At 43.3% G+C, this 25,926-nt stretch overlaps 1 protein-coding gene across 4 annotated transcripts in view; it reads right to left on the reverse strand.

Moving 5' to 3' along the window:
* Positions 1-4,043: 4,043 nt before the first annotated feature.
* NBEAL1 (neurobeachin like 1) overlaps positions 4,044-25,926 on the reverse strand; it is a 135,343-nt gene continuing 113,460 nt past the window's right edge. For 2 of the 4 annotated variants that reach the window (XM_088670825.1, XM_060281908.2), the window contains 14 exons: positions 25,154-25,284; positions 24,612-24,721; positions 24,314-24,431; positions 23,358-23,455; positions 22,356-22,472; positions 20,938-21,027; positions 19,659-19,768; positions 18,815-18,987; positions 18,105-18,199; positions 15,584-15,700; positions 13,704-13,865; positions 12,943-13,091; positions 10,352-10,487; positions 4,044-8,391 (listed from right to left, as the gene is read on the reverse strand). In XM_088670825.1, coding sequence (XP_088526951.1) covers positions 8,290-8,391; positions 10,352-10,487; positions 12,943-13,091; positions 13,704-13,865; positions 15,584-15,700; positions 18,105-18,199; positions 18,815-18,987; positions 19,659-19,768; positions 20,938-21,027; positions 22,356-22,472; positions 23,358-23,455; positions 24,314-24,431; positions 24,612-24,721; positions 25,154-25,284 — 1,708 coding nt within the window. In that variant the 3' untranslated portion in view covers positions 4,044-8,289. Of the gene's footprint in view, positions 8,392-10,213; positions 10,488-12,942; positions 13,092-13,703; positions 13,866-15,583; positions 15,701-18,104; positions 18,200-18,814; positions 18,988-19,658; positions 19,769-20,937; positions 21,028-22,355; positions 22,473-23,357; positions 23,456-24,313; positions 24,432-24,611; positions 24,722-25,153; positions 25,285-25,926 lie in introns of those variants that run through there. The other 2 variants (XM_088670790.1, XM_088670721.1) reach the window with 1 other exon arrangement.

The raw sequence follows: 25,926 nt of genomic DNA on the forward strand, positions 1-25,926 counted from the left end.
GGTAGCACAAACAAGCGCTTAAGCGCACAAAAAGGAGGAAAGAAATGAGATGCATTTGCTCCAAAAGGGGAACCATATTACTCTCTTGTAGCAAAAATGTGTCGCTGCCCTAAAGAAGAGTTTTTGAGGCTCTTAAATGCATTCTGATCTAAGCCTCTCATGCTTGGCCAACTGAACTGGAGCTCTCCCATTGCAACATACAAATGCCTTTATAAAGCTTATAAATTGATGAAGAAATCCTACATCTTTTTGATTGGCTTTTGTTTAATTTGCTTGGGGGTAGTGGCTGAATTTAGATATTGTTTAAAACCACCTGTGGTTTGGCAGGGTGACTTGTGAGCAGGATAGAATCGGAAGGTGTGAATGGAGGTGGGTTTGCAAACCATGGTTTATATTTGTGGTTTGGCATGATGTCTGAATGGACAGGCTATGGTTTCACTGACCACTCTGACTCCAGCAACTCTCACAGAGGCTAGTGGTCTTTTGAGCACTAAAGAGGACAGAAAACCAGAATAAATAGAAATCTCCAAACTATGGTTGCTTGTGTTTGGAAACTCAAACCCTCTTTGGGTTCTTGTCTATGGTACCATAAACCATAGTTTGGTATGTCCGAACATAACAGGTATGAGGCTCTTCAGTGACAATATTAGTGAAATAAATTGTCTTATTTGGGCATTTGAGCATAAATACCATATTTTTTTGCTCCATAAGACGCACCTGATCAAAAGACGCACCTAATTTTTAAAGGAGAAAAGGGGGGAAGCCCTTTGGGGGGGGGGTCAGCTGACAGTTGTGCAGCTTTTTGGCAAAGGGGGAAAGCTCCATTTTTTTTGAGGATCAGCTCACAGTTGTGCAGCTTTTTTGGCAAAGGGGGAAAGCTCCATTTTTGAGGATCAGCTCAAAGTTGTTCAGCTTACCTTGCAAAGGGGAAAAAATCCTGTTTTTATGGGGTTCGATTCACAGTTCTGCAGTTTCTTTAGGAAAGGAAAGGGAGCCATTTCTACATTTTCCAGACAGATAATTTAATCAGCAAGTCACATGTCAGCTGGGGAAACACAACAATGGAGGCCTGGACAAGGGGACAGGGCGGGAAGGGAGCTAGCGTCTCTTAGCTCCCTCCCTGATCTCTTGCAATCGGCTGCTGAGCGGGTTCCTTTAAACACCCTCCTTCCCTCATTAGCCTTTAGCTCTTTCTAAAAAAAAACCACAAGCACGATCTGCTTTTCGCCTCTGGGCAATTCGGCTCCAGGGACCATGCATTCGCTCCATAAGACGCACAGACATCTCCTTAATTTTCAGGAGGAAAAAAGTGTGTTTTATGGAGCGAAAAATACAGTAGGTGTATGTTTAGCATGAGGAGTTCTGGGCTGCAAACCTGCTTATACCATGGCATTCAGCTTTTGGGGGGATGCAGGTTCCTCAATTCAGAAAATGTTTCCAGTGTCCTGGCCAGGCCTGCGTGTTTTGAGAGGATCAAATGCCTGTTGTGCCTCTGCAGTCCACTGCAACGGCTTCTTGCCCCCCAAGCAATCCGTGAGGGTCATAGCGAGTCTCAAATAGGACGGCACAAACTTGCGGTAAGAGTTGGTGATCCCCCCCCCCCACACCCTTTGAGTCTCAAAGGTGCACAAAGCTCAAACAGCCTCATCTTGAAGAATATGAATTGATTGAATGTGTGGTGTTAATATGCCTTGAAAAATAAACAAATGTTTAGTATTTGGAATATTTTGTTTGCCAGGTTCAAAAACACATTTGCAGCATATTACAAAATTAATAGTTGCTAGGTACTGTAATTATTTTTTTGTATCACTATTGCAGGAAACTCGGGAGAAAAGGATCCCGCAGTAGCACAAAGAACCCAACACACCTCCTCTTTTGGTGAGTAGTATGCTTTCAGTCTGGAAGCTATTTCTCCCTCTGTCCACTTGACCCATTCTTAATAGTTCTCTTCAAATGTACCACAAAGCATATAAATCATTTGAAATGCACGTGCTGGCTTTGCAGTGTTTGTAATTGTGGTAAATTTGCCCTTTGTCCCCATAGGCAGAGCTGGAGAAAATATATAAAATGTTGAATGAACAGGTGATAGCAGTCACCTGCTGAGCTCAGACCTGGGGGAGAGGAGGTGTCCTGTGCTTTGATGACTGGGGGGTGGGGGTGGAGAGTTAGTGTGTGTGGCACCCCTACTTTAACCATTCACTTCGTTCGTTGCTGAAGGGTTTACGCGAAGGATCACTGCTGCTTGTAGGAGGAGGCAAAAGCTACTTTACAAGGGAAAGCCGTGTCTTTTTATTGGGGAGGCAAAAATCCCACCCTTTTGCAAATTCCATGAAAATGGTGTTTGTAGTTCTATGGCCAAGGGTGCTGGCCATCAAATTCTTACATAGATCAGTTCCAGTTTTTTTTTTTTAAGCGAGCAGCTAAGGCAGGCACCCCCAAACTGCGGCCCTCCAGATGTTTTGGCCTACAACTCCCATGATCCCTAGCTAAGAGGACCAGTGGTCAGGGATGATGGGAATTGTAGTCCAAAGCATCTGGAGGGCCGAAGTTTGGGGATGCCTGAGCTAAGGTCTTGCAGTCCCTTCCTCCTTGTAGTCTGACATGGCATTTTCTCAGACACACTATGTTGAGATGATGCCACTGTGACTACCCTGATGGTCTAGTTCCTGATCTCTCCGCACAAGCGTTTCTCAAACTCCCCCCCCCCATGCATCCAATAATTGGGGGATGATGCCACCACCCCTTCCGTGGTTGCATCTTAGATCTTAAACCTGTTTTCTTCTCCTTTGCTCTTACTGCCTTCGCATCCATATAGGCGTGGTACTTGAGGAAGACTTAGTTGTCCTAATTGTGGCGAGGCAAGCACTCACATTGTGAGATAATCTCATCAACGATCATTAACACTGCGGGGGGTTTTTTTAAATAAAAAGGAGAGGACAAAAAACTGTCGACCTGGAGCACAATCCTCTTTTGTACGATAGCTATGAATGCATCGTGTAAATCAGGGGTCGGCAACCCAAGGCCCATGGGCCACAAGCGCATGCTGGCAAGTTGCTGCTTCCCACAATGCAACTCTATACCATCTTAGATAGTAGGCCAGGGCTTTTTCAGTGACGGCTCCGACCTGGTGGAATGCTCTGTCCCACGAGACTAGGGCCCTGCAGGACTTGATCTCCTTCCGCAAGGCCTGTAAGACAGAGCTATTCCGCCTGGCCTTCAATTTGAATTAGCCTGATCCTCCATTCCCTTTCCCCTTTCCTTTTTTATGAAGAAACCCTTCTGGGACCCCACATTTAAACTCTTCCCTGGTCTCCTTGCTGGCCCTAGTAACTTGGCCAGTTAGCCCTGGTGATCATTTGATATTTACTGACTAGGGGTTCTCCCCACCCAAATTGCCCCTGAATTTTTGAATTTTATTGACATTGATGCTGCATTTATGTTGTATTTTATGCTGTTTTTAAAGTCACATTTTAATCAATGTTTTATATTTGCTGTTAGCCGCCCTGAGCCCAGTTTTTAAACCAGGAAGGGTGGGGTATAAATAAAAAAATAATATTATTATAAAATATAGTTGTGCATTCTTTTGCAGCAACTCTTTTATTCTCACATGCTCCCCCCCCTCACCCACGAGCAGCTATTTTTGCTCGAGGAAACGTTCTCAGAGCAGAAGTTAATAGTTTCTGTGTAGGCTGCAGCTCAGCCAGGGCCGAAAATCTTTTTTTTTCCCCCTAGGCACGCGTCTGAATGCACAAGGGCTAAAAGTTTGCAAAAGGGTGGGTATGTTTACAAGCCCTGCCTCCATGCATAGATTCCTATCAGATGTGAAGGTATTCCTGGGGTTGGACAGGACACTTTCAGGGGTTAGACAGGACACTTCCAGCCAAGTTTGCGAGCTGTTATCTGTCATCCGTGCTGAACAACAGATTGGCTAAAGAGAATTGTTTGCACATGGAGCGCCCCACCTTGCAATCCAGCCAAGGTGCCCATGCAGATATTTGAATGCAGGCACAGTGCTTTGGGACGACAAAAAAGGAGAGAGAGACTAAACACACGTCCAATTTTATTTAATTGGCTTCAGACCCATTATATACAAACCTAATTTGACAATCATTTTATGTACAATGTGAGCAAGCCTTTTAATAAAAAGGGTTAAATTACAAATCTGTAAATCTTACAAAGTGCAAATTTTAGAACATTTCCCACCATGCTGTACATCAGTTCCGTGTTAGCCAATATACATACATACAGACTTAAAATTATTAAACCTTACCATCAAAAACACAGTGTATTATTTAACCTTAGAAGCACCCCCCCCCAAAAAAGAGAGGAAAGGTATTGCACAGACTAACAGAAATATTTGCTGTTGTTACACGAGGACTAAGCTGAACCTAAATATATCTAAAAGACTTCCACCCAAAATCTCAAGGCATTTTTGGCATTAAAAACCCATTTGTAATCACAATTGCACTATCAGAATAATCATTATGCGATTATCATTTGCCTGTATATATATATATACATAAGGCTTAGTGTCCCGTTTCTATTTTAATTGTGGTGTTTTATGCAGAGGCACGTGGTAAATGAATTTGTGTTTTCTATTTAGAAAAACCAGTCTTAAATAGCAGCACAATTTCCAGGGCGGGTTGCTAATTCAACAAAGCTGGGATATTCAAAACTGCTGTTGAGCCAGCACAAGAACATCTTCCGTATTCTTTGTCCTTGTAGCATTGCAGTGGTGAAGAACATGCATGTCTGTGGCCAAGCAAGAGGGGACTGGGGAAAGTCAACAACCGAATCGCCCTGCCCCTCTCATGTCAACAATGGTCCTTACTTTCCCTAAATACTCTTGCACAGTGCTGCCAGATTTCAGGAAAACGCTATTTTTTGCTGCTTTCAAAGCTCTGTTTAGTGTTCTCAAAGCGAAGACTTTTCGTTGACCTGCTAGAATTTGGCAGGAGTATACAGGAGTATACAGAGGGGCCAGCAAAGTGTTTGCTTTCCTGGTATGACCCATGCCACTGGCGTGGCTCATGGCACAGACCTAAGCAGTTACAGCGCAAGTGGGGAACCTGAAATCGTACACCCATCATGTGATGCTATAAGCCAAACCACGACAAGAGAAGATGTGAAATGGCAGTATTCTCCGTAAGAACTGCAGCTGCTTCTCTCCTCCCGCAGACGTACTGCCCTACCCTTAAGCTAAGCCAGGCATAGACAAACTCGGCCCTCCAGATGTTTTGGGACTACAGTTCCCATCACCCCTGACCACTGGTCCTGTTAGCTAGGGATCATGGGAGTTGTAGTCCCAAAACGCCTGGAGGCCCGAGTCTGAGCCTAAGCCATGGCTTAGCATCACTTCTGAAGCAAGGCTTCCGTTCTCCGAATGGAAGCGTAGTTGCAGCTGTGAAAGGACTCAGTCCATAAGCACAACTCTGCTGTGGAGCAAAGTTCCTACACAGATCAAAGACTGATAAATTTCCATGTGCCCAATATTTCCATTGATCCACTGCAATGGCAGGCAATGTGATGCCCTCAAGGTTTTGCCAGACTGCAACTTCCATCATTCCCCAACCATTGGCAACCGTGATCTGGTCTGATGGCAGTGCATCCAACGACATTTTGAGGCTACCACATTGGCTTCCCTTAATTATTTCCTTCAAAAGTCAGAAGACTCATAAGTTACTCAGTTTTGCTGGGATCCTCCCAAATACCATTGGAGAAATGGTATTTCTCCAATGAACAGTTCCCACAATTTCTCTCGTTTGCTCCCCTGAATTAGTCTTTGTTTACCAGCCTGACATTTCTTTCTAGTTATTTTTTTATTTTAAAAAAGCAAAATAACAATCAACATAATGCCCCCAAACAATACAATATAGAAACCCACCCGTAACCGCATAATTACATCACCTAGTTCTTTTAATTTTTTTTAAAAGGTGACTCATTCCAGAATATTCATCAATACTCCTTCACTTTTAAATCTTAATGGACCAGTTTCACATTCATAAATGTTTCAACACTTCCAGATTATCTTTGGTATTGCTACAATAATGACAGCTTTCATTTTAACTTGCTCGCACATGTATAAATGCACATTCTCCATTTCAGCCCTGTGTGAGAATTGCTTTAATCCCTGAAATCCCAGTTGATCCCTACAATAAGCAGCAAAGTTATTTCCAATCAGAATTTCTGCACACCCGAGCCAGATTTATTCAAACAAACCCACTAAATACTTTTTTATAACCTTTGTTAAAAAGAGCAAGAGCTAAAATCCAAGAGCATCGATCCTTTAAATAAACAAATCAAAATAAATGGGAAACCTGTGGCCTGCAGAGATGTTGTTGGACTAAAAATTACCATCCTGGATCTTTGGCCATGCTGACTGGGGTTGGGAGTTGAACAAAATCTGGCAGGCCAAAGGTTCTTCATCCCTGAAATAATTACCAAATTTCCAAAGACATCTGCACAAAAGTCAAGGAATAAACTGAAAATTGCTTCTATTTCTCATGTAGTTCAACATCTTTCCAGCCTGGAAAGAAATTTGTGATCCACTCACTTCAACTTGCATAGATAATAAAATAACAACTTATTGACCAGTTCCATAAAACACCGTGTTTTAAACGATACTCTTCCAACAAGCAAGCAAGCAAAGCCCTACCAACGTATGGCAACGACAACAACAGCCCAACAACATAAGACTTTGCCCTGGAGGTCAATATTTCCCCATGCAAATTCAGGTCTAAAACCAAGGCCTCTGGCTTTAACCATCGAAGAACGTCCTGGAATCCCAAGCAATAGATCCTTCAGCTCTCACCCAAAACTATGGCGCTCCATGTGCAGGAAACTGTGGCTCCCACTTAGTCAAAAGAAATAAGGAAAACACAGGTAGCGCTTAGATTCTCCTTTGCTGTATCTGAAATGTTCTTTGAAAAAGACATGTTAGCATACCGCAGCCCTGTGCACGACCACCTCTTCCTCATTACCAAAGGATTGACAACTTTAGCTGATCACTTTTTGGAGTGTGCAGGTGGGTTTCAGCCATGCGCAACTCCCTGCTGCTGGAGACAGCATCTCCTCACACCACACTAAGCACTGCTTGCATGCGCTGGGCCCGGAATCGCCATCCCTTTGTGGAAAAATCTGCTATCTTGGCATTGCTGGATCAGATAGTACACCTTTTCTTTTCAGAATGACCCTACCTCTCAAGTTTAATTTCCAGCAGCGTGTTCAGAGCAGCAGGCCTACTTCCCGCTTCTCCCAGGTTCACATACATTTTTAACGTCCTGACAATCCAACGCACAATGTCCAAACTGGACGGCGGAGGCACCGCCTGAAGAACAGTTCCCAGCTGCTCGATACGATTCTAATGTCGATTGCAGGATTCAACTGAAGGGCACAAGGAAAACTCACCCCACCCCACCCCACCCCACCAACTGAGTCTGAATCATTTTCATTTTTATATTTCTGGAACTATGGAACCTTTGGAGGTGAAAGAAGGAAGCGTGTTTGTCTATAACGGACAGGAAATTTAGAGGCATTGGTTAAGATCCAGACGACTGCCCGTGTCCTGCTCAGGTAATAAATTGGATCTTTTGCTTCTTTTTTGGGCAACACTCCCTGCTCTCACCAGGCCTACTTTTAAACGACAAGCTAGTTCACAGAATGCTGGGGTGGGCGAGCGACAAACTGCCGTAGCTATGCACATACCCATTTGCTTGTGCACAAGTAAATGAATTTACTGGATCACAACCTATATAACTATATGTTATGTCAACCGTTTGGTGATGTCGACAATCACATAACTCAGACAAATTTGGCAAGTGTTCAAAAACTTTCATACCAATGAATGCTGACCTCAAAATATTTGTCAGCATTCACTGGCATGTATGCAAAAGGCTTATAGAAATCAATTTTTCAGATATTCAGCGAACTTACCCATGATTGCCAGCATTAACCTGTGAATGTCAGTTAAGTATCAAACACACACATATATGTACAGACAAGCATGTTATAAACACACACAAATATACACATATAAACATATGAATGCATACATATCTCTCACAAACAATTCATTTGCTTAAATAATATTGAATCAGCTTATTTCGTCAAATTCTAACATATAAACACAATTACAAAAATGACAGGTGCTACAGGCTTATTCCCCATATCTGCCTGCGGAAACTGTGCTGTCGCTTCAAACGTAACTGAGAAGGTGAAAGATACGATTGGAAAATAATCAGAAGATTAAATAAATGTGTGGGATTCCCCAAGAGGAGGCAGGAGCAGAAATCACATGGAATCTTGCGTGTTATATTCAGTCTCTCCTGATGAAATCTGGCTGATGCGTTTGCTTGAACCCCACAACTTTCGAGAGAGCTGTCCCACACGCATCTGTTTCGGGTAATTGAGAGAAACAAAAAGAAGGGGAGGGAGCAAATAAGGGGAATAAATTAAATAAAAACTTCAGGAGATTCTGGAAAAAGCACAGAAAGCACAAGATATAGCGTGCGCGCGCACACACACACACACACACACACACACACATACACAAACAAACACAATGAGCAATTTATTCCTAAAATAATTCAGTGCTTGGACAATTTTAGGGCACACAAATAAGCAAAGCAACATGGATGTCTGCCTTGTGCTTTCCCACTGTTATGGGGCCTTAATGTCAAGTGGTTTTATAAAATCAAGAGGGGGAAAGGAATTTAGATTTCTGACTTTGTGGTGGCGGTTTTTGGTTTTGTGTTTTTAATAAACACAGTTTTTAAAAGTCCAGTGTAAGGGAACAGAATCAGTTTTACGGTTTTGCTAGGGAGTTAAGTCTCATGGAACACAATGGGATTCACTTTTATTCCAAACAAGCAGAGGACAGAAATGCACCTAGAAAAATGCTATGCTTTAGCAGGAAAACTAAAACGCTTGACAGTGAATCAGAAGGAATACGATTTTGCACAACAGCAGCAAGAAGAAGATCATCATGGTGCCAAATCTGTACACATTTAAATTGCTCAAGTGAAATAATTAGTGCAAGAATCACTATTTAAAAACATGTAAGATATGTTGACATAAATACATAAAAGTTAAAGCCTATGCTGACACATGTATGGCCCAATCATGCTGGTGTGGTTAAAGGCAGATCAATACCTGTGGTCTCAACAGCACACACTAGACTGGAATAAGATATGCCCTTCTGCAAACACATTTATCCCTTCACAGTTTGCAGAACAGGCTAAGATCCTGCAGAGATTTCCAGTCGTGGAAGCAACTTTTGCTAATCCCTCCCAGCCCCCTCCACTGTTCTGCCTCCCAGAGCAGCTTTTTGTGGGGCCCAGCAATTATCTAATCAATACAATATAATATACAAAAAAGGAATACTGCTAGTGCAAATGTTTGATTGCCGTTGACTGCAGCAAACCAATGGATCAGGCACAGGTTTAAGTTTGGACCAGAGGCAAGCGGTGCAAAACATTTCAGAAATCTGCGGAGTGCTCAAACCGTGTGACGCTTGAGATAGGGGAAAAAACTGCAGAGCTTTTTTTTTACATGATCTTCATGAATCAAACAGAGATAGTTATCAGTTACTTCCTAGCATCTTCTGAAGATGTTAGTCCAGAGGTTTGCTTGACTTAGGAATGCCCTATTAGGCATCACTGTTAAAATTAGAAGGAATTCTCTCAAACTCGATGCAATGCGGCATTCTCCACTGGTCCACAAAGCTTATGTCAGCATCCTTTCTCAATGGCACTGAAAGATTTTGGTGCAGTTGTGTCACAGAACCATCACAGAACAAAATAGCAGTATTTTCCCTTTCCTTAACTCTATCGGACAATGATAAGGCGGTGCTTAACTATAGCTTTTAAGGTCAAGCCCAAATGCAGTAAAGCAAAGACAAACAAAATTCCGCAGGAGTTCATCCTTGTCTGTTTAGCGTTCTTCCGAAATCAAATTTCGTAACTTGCAAATGGGAGTGGTGCATTAGTGTTTAGAATGAAATGTTATACGGCGGGCAGCAATGCGCAAGTTCAGTTCAGCCGGCTTCCCGATCTAGCAAGCAGCAGAAAGTTGTAATCTCAGCTACGGTAAAACCTCTGTATTATTAGTCCAGGCGCACGCCTGATTCTGCCCCGCTCCCCAATGTTGTTCCCTTCTATGCTCTCGTTTCCAGCAGAAGACCTTCTGGAAAGAAACCGCAAGAACACCTCGGAAACTATTTCTTCCCCTGGGAAAGCTCAAGCTTGCTCTGACGTTTGCCCTGCCACAGAGGCGATCGCTTGCCCAGCTGGAAAGCAGAAATAAGCGAGCTGCCCACTGTTCGGTAGATAAAGTTCCTGATGGTAGGTTTTACCTCTGCCGGCTTTCCGACGCCGATGATGATCAACTTGCCGTCCTCAAGGCCCACCAGTATATGACTGGACTCTTTGGTCACAGAGACACAGCGGATCGGCAGCCGCATGGCCAAGGGGGAGGTGCTGGGGCTGAGGCTGAAATAAATGGAAACAAAACAGCCTGGTTAGCAACCCCTAGAAAATGCACCAAAGTATATTGTAGAGCAGGGATGTCTAAGAGGTCGATCGTGATCTACTGGTAGATCCCCGTGAGGTTTTGGTAGATCTATCGCTTGGTCCCTTTCCTTAGCGTTGGTAAAATCGAATCCTGCCCCACCCTCCATTGTTGCACGATCTGCAGAACGGAAGCCTTAAAAAACGGGGCTTTCCTCCCTATAAAAAAAGGTCAACAAGGTCAACAACTTCGACCTGAAACCCACCCCCCAAATGGGGGTAGATCACTGCCACTTTTTAATTCTGTAAGTAGAATTAAAGTAAGCAGTCTCTTGGTTGGCCACCCCTGTTTTAGAGGATGTCTGGATACAGGGAGAATATTGACATTGACTGGTAGGCCTTATAGTTATGGGAAGTCCAACGTCAGAAAGGACGAAGATGGTCTCAAAGCAGGGGTGGGGAACCTTTTGAGATATATTTGCATATCTGTCACATGTGCCACATATTTGCATATGTGACAACAGCAACTAGAAATCTATATGCACCAAACCGGAAAGAAGAGAAGCTTTCCTTTTGGGAATTATAGGGACAGAACTACCCAAACTATATAGAACAGGGATGTCCAACATGCCGATTGCGATCTACTGGTCGATCCCTGCGAGGTTTTTTTAGATTGCGGTCTAGAAGGGAAGCCAGAGCTTAGAAACGGAGGCTGTTATGTGGCCAGTGATCGTAAGTTTACTTGCTGCTTCTGCTCCTCCCCCAAATAGGGGGCCTTCCCCCTCCCTCAGAAGAGGTGGGAAAAGTTCCCTGATCCCCTTAAAAATGGGGCATTTCCCCTCCCCAAAAAAGGTCAACAACTTTGACCTCAACCCCCCACTGCCAGATTATAATTTTCAAAGTAGATCGCAGTCTCTCGGGAGTTGGCCGCCCCGGTATAGAAATTTATTCATGTATGCGACCAAAGCGGCAAGAATGTTACTTGCCCAAAAATGGAAAGAAGAAGAAGTCCCAGCAAAAGAAGAATGGATACAAAAACTTATGGGATATGCAGAAATGGCGAAACTTACCGGGGGGGGGGGGAATAAGAAATCAAGATAAACTTTTTATAAAAGAGTGGAAATGGTTTATTGAATATTTGCAAACAAACTGCAAACAGGTAAGAACATTGGCAGGATTATTGTAATAACCTGCAGTTTTATAAGAGTATATGTTTAAAGTAGAGGAATAAAAGAGCAAATTATGTTAAGGAATAAAAGAGCAAATTATGTTATGCAGAAGATATAAAAAACAAACTTAAGGAACCGGAGAAAGAGGGAGAAGGGAGTCAAGTTTTGGAATGTTAAAATGATTGTAAAAGTATGGAAATGCATAAAACTGAAAATCGCAAATAGAATATATTAAAAAAGGAAAGAAGAGATGGTTCCAATGAAGGAGGAATGGCTTTGAAAAGTTACGGACCAGGTGGAAATGGAAAAACTGGCAGAAGTATTAAGAATTCAAAACGATGAACTTGTTAAAGAAGAATGGAGGCCTTTTGGACTATTTGGAAAAGCACTACAAACAAATGAAATCGCGGGCAGGATTCAAGAGAGGAGCAGCGAAAGAAAAATGATAAAAGTGATTGTATTAAGAGGGATTTTGGTAATACAGTGGTACCTCTACTTACGAATAACTCTACTTACGAATGTTTCTACTTACAAATGGAGCTCTTTTTCTACTTACGAATTTTTAGATAGGGTTGCTTCTACTTACGAATTTTTTCTCCCAATGCATTCCTATGGAATTCGACTTGCAATTTTTTCCGACTTACAAATGTGTGTTCGGAACGCATTGAATTCGTAAGTAGAGGTACCACTGTAGATGAGAATTTGGTATACAATGCAGTAGAAAAGAGTTTGAATAAAAACACTGGAGGTGGGAAGTCAAGGCATGAAACAATGTAAGTTGCAAAAATTGCAAAAAAAATTGGAATTTTAATAAAATTTTATTAGGGGGAAAGGATGGAGATGGTCTCAAAGCAGCGGTGGGGAACCTTTTTCAAGCTAAAGGTCCCATTCCAGCATGGGCAGCGCCTTCTGGGGTCAGGTGAAGTTTCATGCAAGTGTCTAGAGAAGCTTTTAATGTTCAATAGACTACTATAGTTTAATATTTTGTTGGAAGCTGCCCAGAGTGGCTGGAAAAAACTCAGTCAGGTGGGTGGGGTATAAATAATAAATTATTATTATTATTATTATTATTATTATTATTATTATTATTATGGGTGGGGCCAGGAAGAACCAGCGAATAGTAAGAAAAATCCTTAATTTATTTCAGTGGCCCCGAGTGCTGGGATTGTGGCTAAGTAAACGTCAACTGTTGGTTCAAGTTGGCAGCCCCAGCCATGGATTCCACTTCAATTGAAGTGCTTCCCGCCCCTCCCAGCCGTTCTCATTACCTGTGGAGATCTCGTATGGATAGAAATCCCTGGAGGCTCCCCATGACAATATATTCCCCAGCCACGCACAGATCCGACACGTCCTCTTTCAGGCTCTCTGAGCCCAAATACCTTCCATTCACAGAATAGAGATGTAGTGCATTTTTATCCTGGGGAAAAACAAAACAGAACTGATTGCCGGGGACTGCATAATGAAGGCATTTCTTCAGAACAGAGTCAGGTAAATACTGTGAGAAACAAAGAGACGGACAGAGAGAAAAGCAAACCTTTCGCTCACACCAGACCGCAGCAATTTTAAATTGTGCTTCTTTTTTTAAACATAATTTTGATTAAATTTTCTGTTTTACAATTTCAGATAAGCATTTGACATACTTAAAATATCAGTGACTTCCCTTCTTCTCTTTCCATGGTTCATTTTGCATATCTTATATCCCTGCATATTTTACAAAAAGTGTACCAATCGGTTTTCCATTACTGTATTACATCCATCAAAACTTGTTTACACTGTTGAATTTATCGTAATGCTGCCAGTGTTTTCAGCTGTACACAATTATTTCCCATATTTTCAATAAACATTTTCCCATCTTCTTTAAACGTATGTTCTTCTTGTTTTCTTATTCTATATCTCAAGTCTGCAAGTTGTGCATATCCTGTCAGGGCATGTGTCTCATGTCGGGCATGTGTCTCTGCCAGGGTCCTACTCGTCTGTAGGACGACTCCTAACAGCTTCTAGGCCTTTTTGAGTCTGGCTGTCCCCATACCTTGAGAGTTGTCTTTCCTTCTACACTGGTGTGGGCGACTATATGTCCTTCCCAGGAGACGGCAAGATTTGGGACAGTGAGCGAGAGAGCTCTCTCGCACGGCGGCCTCAGAGTCTTCACGTACTGACCTTTCCGAATCGTATGCACAATCACAGTGCCGTCCTGTTCAGAAGGGAGAAAGAAAAAGCCATGCATTCAAAAAGTGTTCTAAGACTATTCTTCTTCTTCTTCTTCTTCTTCTTCTTCTTCTTCTTCTTCTTCTTCTTCTTCTTATTATTATTATTATTATTATTATTATTATTATTATTATTATTACACCGCCCATCCGGCTGGGTTTCCCCAGCCACTCTGAGTGGCTCCCAACAGAATATTAAAAGCACGATAAAACGTCAAACATTAAAAACTTTCCTAAACAGGGCTTCCTTCAAATGTCTTCTAAAAGTCAGATAGTTGTTTATTTCCTTGACATCGGGTGGGAGGGCGTTCCACAGGGCGGGCACCACTACCAAGAAGGCTCTCTGCCTGGTTCCCTGTAACCTCACTTCTCGCAGGGAGGGAGCCACCAGAAGGTCCTTAGAGCTGGACCTCAGCGTCTGGGCTGAATGATGGGGGGGGGGGACACTCCTTCAGGTTTCAACCCAGGTGTATTTTTTTTTATAGCATACATAGAACCATGTGAAGCATTCTGCATTCTGCACTGGGTGTATCCCAGTGATGAGAGCGTCTCTGTTAGAAATAGAGCGACACACACAAAAAAGACACACAGGGGAGGCAGGGGAGGCTGGTCCAATAATGGGGTACAGCCCCACCATCCTTAACGTGGACCTGCCTGCCCTTCTGCCTTACTTGCAACCGGTCCAGGGGGCGGCATCCTTTCTCAGCAGTCTCAGCCCTTGTAGAACACATCAGGGTGGAAGATAGGGAGAAAATCAGCATCAGTTGCCTTTGCCCATCTTCTGCTCTGCCTCTGCCTATACCAGGCACCCCCAAACTGCGGCCCTCCAGATGTTTTGGCCTACAACTCCCATGATCCCTAGCTAACAGGACCAGTGGTTGGGGAAGATGGGAATTGTGGTCCAAAACATCTGGAGGGCCGAAGTTTGGGGATGCTTGGCCTATACCGTATCATTTAATTGCTTGGGGCCATTTTGGTTTTTCCCTGATCTGCAATGTGTGTGCATGTTTTAACTCTATAATTCTATTTCGTCAGATACACCGTCTTTCCTTCTCCACCCTTCACTTTAAAAGAAAGGAGGAGGCAGAGGAACGATTTTAGAAATAAATATGAAAGCAAAAAACAAAATCCTAAAACCCAATGCCAAGGACGTCACATACATACATGCATACATACACATACACACACACACACATATTGCCATTTTAAAAAAAAACATTTAAACAACCTTAAAATATCAATGACTTCCCTTCTTCTCTTTCCATGGTTCATTTTGCATAACATAAATCCCTGCATATTTTATACAAACTAAACCAGTATTCCATCAAAACTTATTTACACTGTTTGAATTTATCTTAATGCTGCGAACATTTTCAAATGTACACAATTTCCCCCATATATTCAATAAGCGTTTCCCAATCTTCTTTAAACGTTCCTTTCCCTTTAAAGAAGGACGTCACATTTTGAACATGCAACTGTACAATCCTGTACATATGTACTCAGAATTAAGTCTCGCTGTGTTCATTGGGACTTGTTCCCAGATTAAGTCTGCCTAGTAGCAGTGCAGCATAAAAACACAACTCGCGAGCATAAATGGAAGGGGTAACAACGAAGCACATGAACGAGGTCGCCCAAGGCTTGAGCATTAAATCACGGGACGGTTATTTGCTTTCAGTGTAGTTGAGGAAATAGCAAGCAAACTCACCCTGCCCCCTGACACAGCCATGTCCAGTTCTGTACTGATGCCAACACAGGATACTTCATTGGTATGTCCATACAGAATCTGCAAAGGTTTAGGTGCCAGGCCTACAGGCACGCCTCCCTGGTATAAATAATAATAATAATATATATTTTAACCATACAGAAGGCCCTTTCAAAACATCAATGCGCTTAGATGCAACTAGTTATTTCTAAACCAGTGGTTCCTTTTGCTTTTCTCGTGGCATCACAAAGCAATTTCTCATAAAATCAATGTATAGAAAATTATTGCAACATACAATCCTGGTAGAGTCGTGTTTTGAATCAGACTACTGCTGGGACTGTATATACAGTGGAACCTCTATTTGCGACCATAATCCGTTCCGGAGGTCTGTCTAGAGGTCGAAACAGGTCGCTTGGGAGAGGCGCCATTGTGCGCGGGTGGCGATTGCCCGCTTCTGTGCATGTGCGAACGGCGATTGCCCGCATGTGCGCATGGCAATCACCGCTCCTGCGCATGCATGAACGGCGGCAAACCCGCCAGTTACTTCCGGGTTTGCCGCGGTCACAACTTGGAACAACTGTAAGAAGAGGGGGTGGTAAGAAGAGGTTCAACTGTATTCACAAAATGCAAGTCCAGTCAGATTCGAATACACAGACACAGAGCCATTAATACAAAACCATACACACCAAAATACCTTGGAAAGTGTTTTGTCCAATGCTGCAAGATATGGATTTCTTATCTGACTAAGGGCAGAGTTGTATGTGCTTAATTCTCCTCTGCAAAGCCTATCATTACAGCAGCTCTTTTAAAGAAACATACCTCTCCTCTCCAAGCTGAGCTCTGAAATCATAAGTAAGCTCAGCTAGATCAAAAGTGGCTCCAATGATGGGAAGAGACCACCTAGAGAGTAGAATCAGGTAGGTGCAGAAGGAGGCCTTAAGCATCCGCATTATGGACCAAAGTAGACATGGCATTCAGTATGTTTCCCTGCAGCATGGAAGTGACTGGTTAAACTCCCTTTCCCTGCCTGGACTCAGCTATACAGGTGCAAATAAAACGTTTCAAGTGTGTTGTAAATTGCAATATACAAATGTGGCACTAGATGGTGATAGTGAGCTATGGCAAATTCAATGTATTTCTCTCCCCCCCCCCAAAAATAACATTTTTTAAAAAGACATTTTCACAGCGTTTTTTATACATACCTCGGCTTAGTCCGCTGCGGTTTGAGTACTCACGGTTTGAGTACTCCGCGGACCCGGAAATGTTTACTTCCTGGTTCCACGGATGTGCAGAAGCGATCTGCGCAGCCTGCACATGCGCAGAAGCAATTTGTGTGGCACGCGCAGAAGCGCTCTATCGGCGCTTCGCGCACGCACGGAAGAGGCACTCTGTTTAAGTACTGCTCGGGGAGCAAATGGCTCCCCGGAAACAATTGCATCCTTAAACACCGACCACTGTATGTGTGTAGATTCCACCCCTGTTGCATGAAGGCCATTGCCAAGCCCTCCTCCTGCACCAGCAGCTTCTTGTTTGCATTTTAGAAAATATGACGTCTAACTTTGCCCACAAGTTGTCTTGATAGATGTAGGTTTGGGGAGGGCTGTAGCTCATTGCAGAGCATTTGTTTTTTAGGCAGAAGGTCCTAAGTTCAATCCCTGATGTCTTCGGGTATGGCTGGGAATACCCGACACCCTGGAGAATCACTGTTAAGTCACTATAGACCATGATGTGCTGGAGGAAGCAATGTGGACTCTGTGTAACCCTATGAACAAAAAGGTGTGTGGTTTTGCCCTTAGGCCAGGGGGAATCACTCACTCATTTTCTCTGTGAAAAGGTGATTTAAAATAAAATAAAACTGATCACCATTTTTTAAAAATCAACGCAGCCTTGTGAAGCAGCTACCACACTCCTGAAAAAGCCGGAGTACTCAGAATGGGGTAAACTATTTTAACGTGGGATTTTACTGATATTAGATTATTGCTGCTACAACTCTGTGGTATAAATGATATGCTGTTTTTTTGTGATGGTTTCTCTGTTGATTTCGTTGAGGCTGTAGGAAGAAGGGAATAGCGGAATCTTGAATAAAAATAAACGAAGGAACTGTGAGACATGCCCCTTTTAGGGATCCTTCAGACCCAATTTGAAATATAGGGCAGCGGGCAACGTCTTGTCACATTTACAATTGCTTGTTCCTTGCCGGAAGCATCAAAAGTGTGAACCAGAGATTTGCACCTTCGATGTGCAGCAGAATGCTCTGAGGAGTTAACAGCCAATCTTAAGAAAGTCTTTTTGGCACCTTAACATGAGCTTTCAGGCACCAGAGCCTACTTCATCAGCCGTTATCCATCGCAGATTCCCAAGTTGCTCCTGTACATTTTGCACATTTTTCCATAATTCAGCAACCACAGAAAGCAGGAGTTGGCTCTTAAGACTATCACACCTCAAGGTCACAACACTTCTCCCTCCCTTGCTGCTTCCCAACCCACTGCAGTTTGCCTTCATGGACCTGCAAAAGCTCACTTACCTGCTGAATAACTTGCCATATCATACAAGTGGTGTCCCTCGAGCCCGAAATTAAATGGATTCCACAGAAATCCATAGCCAAGCAGGTCACTATATCTGAACGGAGAAGGAATGCCATTAGCTGAGGACAGCAAGATACGTTCCCAATTTTTAAAATGCAATTTAAGAGAGACTGTGGCGTGCCAGCTTCTACAAAAGCAGGCGCGTGGTTTTACGCTGCAAAGCAGCCAGCTGGAAGAATGGTTTAACGGCAAGGATGTCAACAGGACTCGAAATAAGAAGTGATGCGGCTATCCAAGGAAATGATGGTGATCATACGTTTGGAACAGCAGTGGGAAACCTGATTTTAAGAAATCGTATTAAATTAAATTAATCCGGTTTGATTTGATTTGTAATAATTTGGAAAATTAATAAAAATAAATTGGGGGGGGGGAGGTGAAGAGAGAGGAAGAGACTTGGTGGGTTATCTGGGCTCTGAATCATACAATGAGATTACCAGGATCACTTTGGTAAGCAGAACTACTATTGCAGCAAAGCAGCAGAGGTAGCTCTAATTCTTTGTGCTGTGAGGAAGGGGGAATCCATTTCATAAGGGACTTCCTTTTGCATTCCTCGTTTGTGCACGACTCTTGCTAATTGATCAAAGCAACATACTGAAATACCCACCTCTCCCTCTCCCACCCCTACTCTCCGTTATCAGAAATGACTTACCCATGTGCCTAATATGCTGTGCCATCAATTTCCCCTTCGTGAGCGATGTCACTCTGATGCTGTTGTCCCAGTGGCCTCCACTAAATAGCAGCTTTGCATCATGAGATGCTACAAACAACTTGGGTGTAATCTCCAGTCCTGGCGCAAAAGGACCACTCACGCTTCGTTGTGTTCTGCAAACAATTGGCTACGTTAAGGTCTGTGTTGCCTGCTCAAAGGCATTAATTTCTGCTACCTACAATGCTCAGCCCTAGCAACCTAATTTCAAGATGAATATAAGTTCATTAAACTCACCCGCACAAATACAGAAAACGAAATAAAGTTATGCAAAAGACAGAGAAGCAATTCGTAATTTATCGAAATTCCCAAAGCTCAGCAATGAGCATTGTTATTCTCATACTAGCTAAAGGCCTATTAGTATGGCAGATAGCAAGATGTGACTCTCTTATCAAAGTGACTAAGATAAAGGTGGCAATAGTTTGCTGGCTCAGACAAAATGGAAACTCTGGTTTGCCTCAAACCATTACAGAATAACAGAAGGTGTGGGCGCCCAATGCTTCTCGTTGCTTATCCACATGGCTTGGCATGTCTGAACCACTCAAATATATTCAAAGCTGGCAAGTTTCACAGCTGAGCATAGATCTGAGTCGAGGCTTTGAGAGATTATTGCCCAGGTTTGAACTACTGCACGACACCAGCTTTTAATGCACTTCTCCCCCCCCCCCAAATACCTACATCTGTGTTGTTTACAACCAAGGATAACACTTCAGACGTCTGACGAAAGTCCTCCTGAATCATGGCACGATAAAGACCAGAAAATGATCTTTATTCTTATTTTACTCACTTGGGATTTGTGACAGTTTGATCTCTCAGAAAAGTGAAATAGTTGGAGATATTTCTGTCGTAAGGCAGCCACCCATGAGTTCCAATGATGCAGTTCTGACTCACTGTTACCTTCAGAAGAATGTGTATGGAGAGAAAGCAGAGAAACGATCAATGATTAAAGCAGTGTGTCTAATTAGCTACATTTATATAACGATCAATATCAAGGAGGAGCACAGCTGATTTTCCTTCTCTTCTTTCCTCTCCTACTTCCCCCCCCATTTAGATTGTAGTAGTAGCAGTAATGATGATGATGATGATGATGATGATGATGATAATAATAATAATAATAATAATAATAATAATAATAATAATACAAGGGTAGAGATGCATCTTTATTGCCATTTACCAGGCACTGTAATAATAATCTCATCTACTGGAAGTGCTTCAGACCAGGGCAAAGTCAGCTCAGTAGAAATGATAACACACCAAGTTACAGCCTGTGGTTTTTCAGTTATACAGGACAACAGCATCATCATCATCATCATTATTATTATATTTATTGAATTTATATACTGCCCTATACCCGGGGGTCTTAGGGTGGTTCACAGAATAAAATCAAGATCTAAAACCACAAAATACATAATAAAAATTAAAAAACAACCGAATAGCCCCCCGCCCCAAACCAAATTTTAAAAGGGCATAGGATGTAAATCAGATCAACCAAAGGCTTGGTTAAAAAGGAACGTTTTTGCCTGGCGCCTAACGGTGTATAATGAAGGCACCAGGGGAACCTCCCTGGGGAGAGCATTCTATAGATGGGGAACCAATACAGAGAAGGCCCCGTTCTCATGTTGCCACCCTCCGAACCTCTAGAGGAAAAGGCACACAAAGAAGGGCCTCAGAAGATGACCTCAGAGTCCGGGTAGGTTCATATGGAAAGAGGCAGTACTTGAGGTACAGTGGTACCTCTGGTTAAGAACTTAATTTGTTCTGGAGGTCCTTTCTTAACCTGAAACTGTTCTTAACCTGAGACACCACTTTAGCTAATGGGGCCTCCTACTGCCGCCGCACTGCCAGAACACGATTTTTGTTCTCATCCTGAAGCAAAGTCCTTAACCCAAGGTACTATTTCTGGGTTAGCGGAGTCTGTAACCTGAAGCATTTGTAACCTGAGGTACCACTGTATTGCGGTCAGGAGCCGTTTAAGGCTCAATAGAATACAAATTGCTATTGAGCTCAGTTGATAATTCCAAACAACAGCAGCAGCAACAACACACTCTTCAGCACATCCTACTCACCAAAATCTCTGGGCTCCCTTGTGACATGAAAGAACGTGACTGATTCCTGGGGACAATGGACTTAACAATAGGTATCCCATCGCTGATCCCCTGAGAGAGAGGAGTGGGTGGGTGAAAAAATAATTTCAGTTGGCAACAGCTGGATGAGATTGGGCAGACAGTATTTGGCAAAGCTCCCCATGATATAAACAAGTTGTGCAAACCCTCTTGATACAGCAGTCTCCAACATTTTTAGAGCAAGGCTCAACCTTTAGCCCAACCATGCATTTGGGGATCCACGCCCTCAGCTTTCCCCTTCTCCTTGTAGGGTTGCTGTTGAGATCCACTTCGGGTCAGAATTCATCCCAGTAATGGCTGGGATGGGAAACTGGCTGCCCTGCAGATACTGCTGGACTACAACTCCCATCATCACTGACCAATGGCTGGGGCTGATGGGAGTTGGGAGTCCCACTTCAGGTTTCCATAGCTGCCAAGTTATCCCTTTTTTTAAGGGATATTCCATTATGCTGAATAGGCTTCCTCGCGAGAAAAGGGAAAACTTGGCAGCTATGGGTTTCTGACCCACCAGTTGAAATCCAGTGTCTTGGGCTCATGTACCCTAAAGGCACAGGGCAAGGAAGTGTAGGAAAGGTACGCCACACAGCAATGTTATTCTCCTTGCCACTCCATCCTATATATGTGCATATGAGATAATGACTGGGTATCTTCTTCTTTGGCGATCACTCGTAGCCGAGTAAGATTGTCTTCCATAAACACGGTTTTAACAATGAGTCCGTAAGTGACTGTGGAGGCCAATTCTGGATCCACACATCCTTCCACAATGGGGACATTGGTTTCCAGGCGATAGTTGATCATGGTGAGGGTTTGCCAAGCGTGCCTTCCTCCTAGCAAATTTCTAACTTTCATCTGGAGTTTGAGTGTCTTCAAAGCCCACGGCACCTTTGGTAAAGGCTGTTCTCCAACTGGAGCGCTCGCAGGCCAGTGTTCCCCAGTTCTCTGTGTTTACACTACATTTTTTTTAGATTTGCCTTGAGAGTGTCTTTAAACCTCTTTTGTTGACCACCAGCATTACGCTTTCCATTTTCAAGTTTGGAATAGAGTAGTTGCTTTGGAGGACAATAATCAGGCATCCGCACAACATGGCCAGTCCAACGAAGTTGATGTTGAAGGATCACTCTGCTGTTAATCGCCTTGCGAGAAGGCATGGTGAGTGAAGGACGGTCAGGACTCGCGCTCATAGATTTTGTGGAACAGTGTTAGGGGACGTTGCCTCCACCGGCCCCAAGCCAATCTTATAAGAGACCAGTACATGCCTTTTGAATACATTGCATGCATCACAGATAGGTAACATAAGCCTTGCAACGAGAAAAACATGCTGATATCAAATTCATGTGTAGGCAATGTTGTCAAGATGTTACCTCAATGAAGAATGACTTCATTTCAGGGAGGTGTTGGAAGAGGTGAAATGCGGCGTTTTCATTTCTGGTCTGCTTCTGCACCACTTCCACCGCAGACAGCCTCGCAGGATGCGGCTCCTGGGTGAAACATAAATAGCAGGGAAAGTCGCAATTGTGGAAGCCTTCTTCAAACCTGGCAATGGAGTTACTAGGAATTTAGGCATGCCTAACCATGCACAATTATTGGGCAAGCATATTTTGCAAGGAGCCTAGGAGAACAACTTAGTAAATCTAGTACAAGGATGGCAGGGCAAAACTAATAATAATAATAATATATTTATACCCCGCCTATCTATTTATACTCCGCCTATCTGGCTTGGCCTCCCCAGCCACTCTGGACGGCTTCCAACAGATTAAAATACAATAATCTACTAAACATTAAAAGCCTCCCTAAACAGGGCTGCCTTCAGATGTCTTCTAAAAGTCTGGTAGTTGTTTTTCTCTTTGACATCTGATGGGAGGGCGTTCCACAGGGTGGGTGCCACTACCGAAAAGGCCCTCTGTCTAGTTCCCTGTAGCTTTGCTTCTCGCAGTGAGGGAACCGCCAGAAGGCCCTCGGAGCTGGACCTCAGTGTCCGGGCAGAACGATGGGGGTGGAGACACTCCTTCAGGGATACTGAAGGATACTGAAGTATATACACTCACACAGGGCTCTCTAGCCAAATTTAAGTTTTCAACTCTGCATATTTATTTGTTTTTCTACATTTACAGCCCACAATTCTCCCGCCGTGGTGTGCATGTGGTTCCCAGGCACTGAACAGAGCCAGACCAACTTAATTTCGAGAAGACAGTGGCCTTGTGTGCCTTTGGACCACACACAAACACACACACACACCCCAGAAACAATATAATCTTCCCCTCTTTTCCCCTCCATTCAAAGCATATCCAAAAGTAGTGTTTCAGTGCAGGATGGATTAGCCTTGATAGCAAACTTGTGTTCTCTATTGCTGCCAAAGGACTTACCTTGAGTAGCTGACAAGGTGTTTGTCCAAAATTATTAATCATCCCTTCTAAAGCTTTCCTTTCTTTCTCGTCGGTCAAGGCATCAAGATCTACAGCTCCTGGGACGACAATAAACCAATCAGCACGGCAAATGCCATTCATTTAATGACACAATTTAGGCACAAGGTCTTTCCCCTAATTGATCTGTTATTGGGAGGCATGTAGTTGCTGCCTCCTTTGCAACTGTTCCCATGATGCTCCTTTGTAAGGGATGGAGGCCTTTGTATTAGAGGTTACCGCCCACACACTCCTGCGCTTTTCTGCTTGAGTGGTGGCACCTCAGTAAAACCACTTCTTACTGTTTGTAGCAGAGTTTTCCCCGGAGGCAGAGGACAAGAACAGGAGTCATACTCAAATTCTTCATTCAAGAGCTTCTTTATTGCTTGACTAGTTAGGCAAGCATTTCTGTTACTATTATATACAAGCTATTTGCATTCCTTCTTTATCTCTCCAGCACGGTATAATCTCAGTAATTAACAATCCTGACACAGCAAAACCCACAGTATCAGCAGCACGCATTGTCTTACTTCCAACCTTGTTGTCAGTGTGTGTGCTGACTGTGTGTGTGTGTGTGTATGTGTATGTGTGTGTGCTTTCCTCGTGCGGAAATTGCAGCCTGCAACTTCCTTCCTTTATTTGCACCTCCAGCTGACACCAGTAAAGCCCAGAGTGCCACTCCTAAACACTAAAGAAAATTCTGGAACCCTCTTTAATGCTTCCAGGAACTTTTATCTGTTTCTTAAAGAATGTTTTCCTAACACTTCCCCCCCCCACCTCGATGTTGCCAGCTCAATGGGAATTAGCCATAGAATGCTATGAGGCAGAAATCAGCAAGGTGCAATAATTTTGCCATGTAAATCACATTTAACTCCTTCCCACATGATACGATGATATAAGAGTAACATATAGCTTGGTACCTTCATAAGTACAGTAATAAAACACATTCAGGGCCTCCACCGCAGCTGGCCCTCTCTGTTTGTAGCCAAAAATCAGATCTATCCACTCATGGAGATGGGCAGAGACGTACTCTGACTCCTAGGACAGACGGAGAGAACGGGTTTCAGCATTTGCAGGAAAAGTGGCAGCGAAGGCCGCTGTGAAGTATTGTACATGCAAATTAAATGATAGCAACAAAACGTACAGCTTAAGCCTTGTGGGCAGCATGTGCTATATGAATTTTTGACACTCCACTGAACCCAGAGGGCAATAGCTCACCAAAGCTTTCCTGTGCTTAAAAATGAAGTCCTCTGGTGACTGGGCCCATTTCGGGAGGAGAACATCATTCACAACTTCTTTCGAGATCTGCAGCTGACCCAAGCTGAAATCTGCAGAGCCACAATTAAGACAACATTAGTAGCAAATTAGGCTGCTATCAACCGTGCAAAACAAATAAAGCATTTATCAGGAGTTTTAAAGTCTATATGGAAGGGAGGTGAGAGGACAAAAAAAAACGCTGCTTAGGAAAATGATTACTTTGCCACAGAAATGGATTTCAGAAACGGTTACACAACAGAGTATATCAGGGATGAGGAACCTGGGAGGCATCAGTTTCGCCACCTCTGGATAACATTAAAAAAAACCAATAATCTGGCTAAAAACAACTCCCATGTCTATTAGCTATATCTGAATTTCCATGTGCCCTACAACTAAGGGATCAAAATTTAAGCCAAGCACTTTACTTGGAATAGTTAACTATAACCAGGCAGCTTCTCCTGGGGGAAATAAATGCACAGCAAGAAAATCACTCCACTGCTTACTGTTTTGATTCTCCAAGAACTCTGGAAAGTAGAAGAATTCTGGGATTAGCTCTTTCACATCATTGGGGTTCTCCATGAGAGCTTGCCAGGTAGCAGGAATGGAATGGAACTGCCGGTCCGCACAGTCAAATCTGTGGGTTAGAGAACGCATGGGGCATGTCCTGAGAAATCTCTGAACGCAGTCCAAGGCAATCCAAGGAGGGATACTATCAATGCAGAGGCCGAAATTCCACTTAAGCAACACAGCTTTGACAGCTTAAATGGCCCAATCCTACCATCACGTGGTCCGCAACGGTGTTATGAAATTGTTATAAGAAAAAACTGCTCCTTTTCCCTTATGGGGTACCCAAAAGCCCGCATAGAGTCCTTATGTGGGTTCTCTATCGGTAGGAGGAAATAACAGAGGCCAACCAGAGAATATGGGGAAGCAAAGCAGCTAGTGAGCTTGATCTTTATTGAACTGTTGCAACAGGGCCCCCACTCACCCCACGCAGGGAGGGAGGAGAGGAACCCAGAACATTGCTGTGTAAGCCCTTTTGAAATTGCCACCCTGTAGCTCAAGACGCAGGTGGCGCTGTGGGTTAAACCACCTCTGGGTGATGGATTATGCCGAAATGGGGGGAAATTATAACTTATCTGAAAAACCATTGTAAACAGTTAAAATCGTTCGCAGGACTGGAACATCACTTGTCGTTTAATGGTAAATTTTGGACGCCATAGAGAGGTAAAAGATTTTGGATTATCATGAAAGATGCAGGAGGAAACGATTAACA

Source organism: Zootoca vivipara, chromosome 1 (genome assembly GCF_965207765.1).
Source record: "Zootoca vivipara chromosome 1, rZooViv2.hap1.1, whole genome shotgun sequence".
Classification (NCBI taxonomy): domain Eukaryota; kingdom Metazoa; phylum Chordata; class Lepidosauria; order Squamata; family Lacertidae; genus Zootoca; species Zootoca vivipara.